The sequence below is a fragment of the Limulus polyphemus genome, unplaced genomic scaffold (genome assembly GCF_000517525.1).
Source record: "Limulus polyphemus unplaced genomic scaffold, Limulus_polyphemus-2.1.2 Scaffold36, whole genome shotgun sequence".
Taxonomy (NCBI): domain Eukaryota; kingdom Metazoa; phylum Arthropoda; class Merostomata; order Xiphosura; family Limulidae; genus Limulus; species Limulus polyphemus.
Window position 1 is genome coordinate 958,469 of NW_013665646.1, and position 3,412 is coordinate 961,880.

The window sequence follows — 3,412 nt, forward strand, 5'->3', positions numbered from 1 at the left end:
TTGTTTCAGTCGAGATAACTCTACAAATACATTATAACTAACGTCAGTTTAAACCTAAATCCACTCTATGTGTTTTTTGGGCAGTGCACGATGTCATCGCTTAGTCGTAATGAGTAGCAATAATTAAAATAAAATAATAATTCTAGTGTAAGTGATGTTATCATAATCCCTTGAAGGCAGCTTTTTGACAGAAATCTGGTGTTCTTTTATAAAGCTTAAGTACAGGGTGAAACAGGAATTACCATCCAATAATAAATGAACATCAGATGAATGTAACATGTAGAATACTCAATGCTTTGTACACTATACAATCGGTGTCTTTAGGGATCCAACCACTATATTATGCATGAAGTGAAAGAGTAAAATCAAAATCAATACACATCATATTAAATTTTATCACACACTTTCACAGAATACACTTTCAGCCAGGGAAAAAACGTCACAAAACAAGTTATATAAAACATTTTGTAAATGTAAAATGATGTGATGATGGCAGTCCCAAAAAGAATGCAAACAAGAATATAAGGATGATACAGCTATACGTAGATCACCCTTACATGACTTTCAATATTAAAATTTTATGTTACACTGTAAAATATACGAGTACAAAATGGTTACGAGGTCGGTCAGTTTGACATGACCATGATATTATGATAAACAAGCTGCATACCAACAGTCAAAAATATATAACTTCCAACTGCATTAATATTAAAGTCAAGTATTGAAAGCCGTGTTGGGTGATCTATGTATAGCTGTATCATCCTTATATTCTTGTTTGATTCTTTTTGGTATTGCCAATCCTACATCATTTCAAATATACAAAATATTTTTCTATTACTAGTTTATTTCAAAATGATTTATAGATTCAGGCCTGTACGCATAATATTTCAAAGGGGGGAGGTCCTAATTTGTGAGACCGAAAGCCAACACATTGTGCGAAGCGCAGTTAACATGCAAATGATGTTAATGCTACAAGGGTCTGTAAAAATACGTGCTATGAAGTAAAATCTGGTAGCAATGTAGCATGAAATATAGCTTAAACAATTCTATGACTTTTCAAATAAAACCCACAAACATCCAATGAACAGTCAACAAATCATCCTTCTGTTGTAACACTGCATTGGATGCTATACTTAAATTAACATAAATATGTATGTTTTATTATAGTAACGTACAGTACTATCTACATACAGAGTAGTTATTAATTGTTAACTTATATTACTAATTTAAACAACTCTGTACAACAATAGTATATGAGCTATTTTAATCATTGGTTATCACATACGTACATGTATGCACAACTGAAATAATATGTTAACATGCTCCATTCTTCTAGGGTGCTTTTACATACATAACTTACATACATGTTGATAACAGTGTCATAATGATTATGTATTAAAGTTGGGACATTCAGTCTTTCTTCGGTTTGTGTACACCTCAGGTAATTGTTTAACCGGCGGAGAGAAGGTGCCGAACGTTCACATGAACACGAGCTTAGTGGTTGTGTGACATAGAGTTTCAGTAGTATAAAGATATTTGGTACACTGAAGCTCACTTTTGAGCAGTCAGCCAGTATCTGGGGCCTGTCCTGGAAAGGCATGGAAAGCCATCTTGTCTTCCATTGATGAAGTTCTTCATCAAAAGTATCAGGATTTGGCAAATCTTCCCTGTAAAAATCTATAGCCTGTCTTATATCAGAGTTAGAAAACTCTTGTGTGAGTTTTGATAACATAAGTTTCTGAATTGATGATACTTCCTTTACATGTGCATCAAATCTGGACTAAAGATTACTGATAATATGTTCAAGAAAGGAAATGGTCGCTGTTTTCCTAAAGTAATCCTCCACTGAACTATATTCTGCATTTGCACGTTGGGCTTGTCGCTGACTAACTCTGACATGCTAACATTAATATTACATTTGTTTACAACATTACTGCTGTACTTGAAGATACGATGTGAATAACCACCTACGTTCACTCATAGTGAAGTCGGTTCTTTACAGCATTGTTCTACTAGGGAAACACCAGAAACAAAAAGGGGGGGTTGGCCGAAACCCCTCAAACCCACCCTGCGTACTTGCGTGAGACTTGTCTTTTGTTTGAATTGTAGTATATTTTATTTAAAGTTAGTTCGGTTTGCAAAATATGCAAAAACCACAACGTACAACTACATCTATTACGAACTTAATGATGTTTCTATAACTATTAGAACTGAAAAATACAATCTTAAAAAGTTAAGCCGTTATTGTAAAACCCGGTAACAGAGCATTGCCTTAAGATTCCAGTGACGAAGATAAAGATATTATATACGACTTTTGTAATATGAACAACACAAAACTGTATTATTGTTTCAATGCTCATAGTGAAAAGACAGTCGTAGACATTGCAAGAAGATTAACTGTAATAATTAAACGGATTAAGTGGCTGTATGATAATACAGCTGAAGAGATGATAGAAGACTGTAAAACTAATTTGCAAAGTGTTAAATTATTCATAAACAAATAAGAAAATATCAACAGTTGCCTTTATCAGTTTTACCAAACCATCAACCAAAAATCCGGTTTCTTAGATATCAGACATCAATACTGTACAGAGACACTGTTTATTATTACTTGTTAACAACAACTTCAATTTATACTGTAATCTCCTTTAAAATGAGAATGTTTTCTGTGTAATTAGATCATCATCCCTTACTTAGTTAAATACACTAATGTAAGGCAAAGTTATTATTTGTAACATTGTATAAATGTATATATTTAATTAATGTATTTTAGTACTCTTAGTAATTGAAACTATTTTACTAATACCTAATCCCACGACGTGCATTACCTAACATGAGTTTGTAATGTGGTCTTGAATTATTTTAAAGGCTTTTGTAATGGATTTTGTACACGGGGAACGACCTAAGCTAGTTTTCACACACACACACAAAAATCGCCATTGTATATATAATAATTTATGATAACGAAGCAGATATGAAACACAATATGAAAAAATTGCGCACTTTTTGATGCGAGATACAGATATATTTATATAATATTTTCAGGGAGGGAGTCAAGTTGAAACAAGAATAACAGTTATTTTTTTTACTTTTCATAAAGACAAGTATGGCTTGATATATACAAAAAGTTTTGAAACAAGACAATCAAAACTACAAAACTAAGTTACTTAAAATCCATACTTTAGCAAATCACTGTAATTATATTAGACTGAGCCAAAGTAAAGATTTTTAATTTTAACTTTAAGTAACTCAATAACTACAAAACTACAAACTAAGTTACTTAAAATTTTTAAAAAAGAATCCATACTTTAGCAAATCACTGTAATTATATTAGACTGAGCCAAAGTAGGATTTTTTATTTAATTTAGTAATTCAATATTTGATTTTTGCTTTCTGTTTCAATACTTTGTGT

The 3,412-nt window shown here is 31.8% G+C and overlaps 2 protein-coding genes across 2 annotated transcripts in view; one reads left to right on the forward strand and one right to left on the reverse strand.

Moving 5' to 3' along the window:
• LOC106460897 (cholecystokinin receptor-like) overlaps nucleotides 1-3,412 on the reverse strand; it is a 73,645-nt gene that overhangs the window by 52,960 nt on the left and 17,273 nt on the right. The window lies entirely within an intron of this gene.
• The window catches only part of LOC111086214 (vicilin-like seed storage protein At2g18540), a 5,853-nt gene continuing 4,762 nt past the window's right edge, over nucleotides 2,322-3,412 (forward strand). The window contains exon 1 of the mRNA XM_022388166.1: nucleotides 2,322-2,460. Coding sequence (XP_022243874.1) covers nucleotides 2,322-2,460 — 139 coding nt within the window. The remainder of the gene's footprint in view (nucleotides 2,461-3,412) is intronic.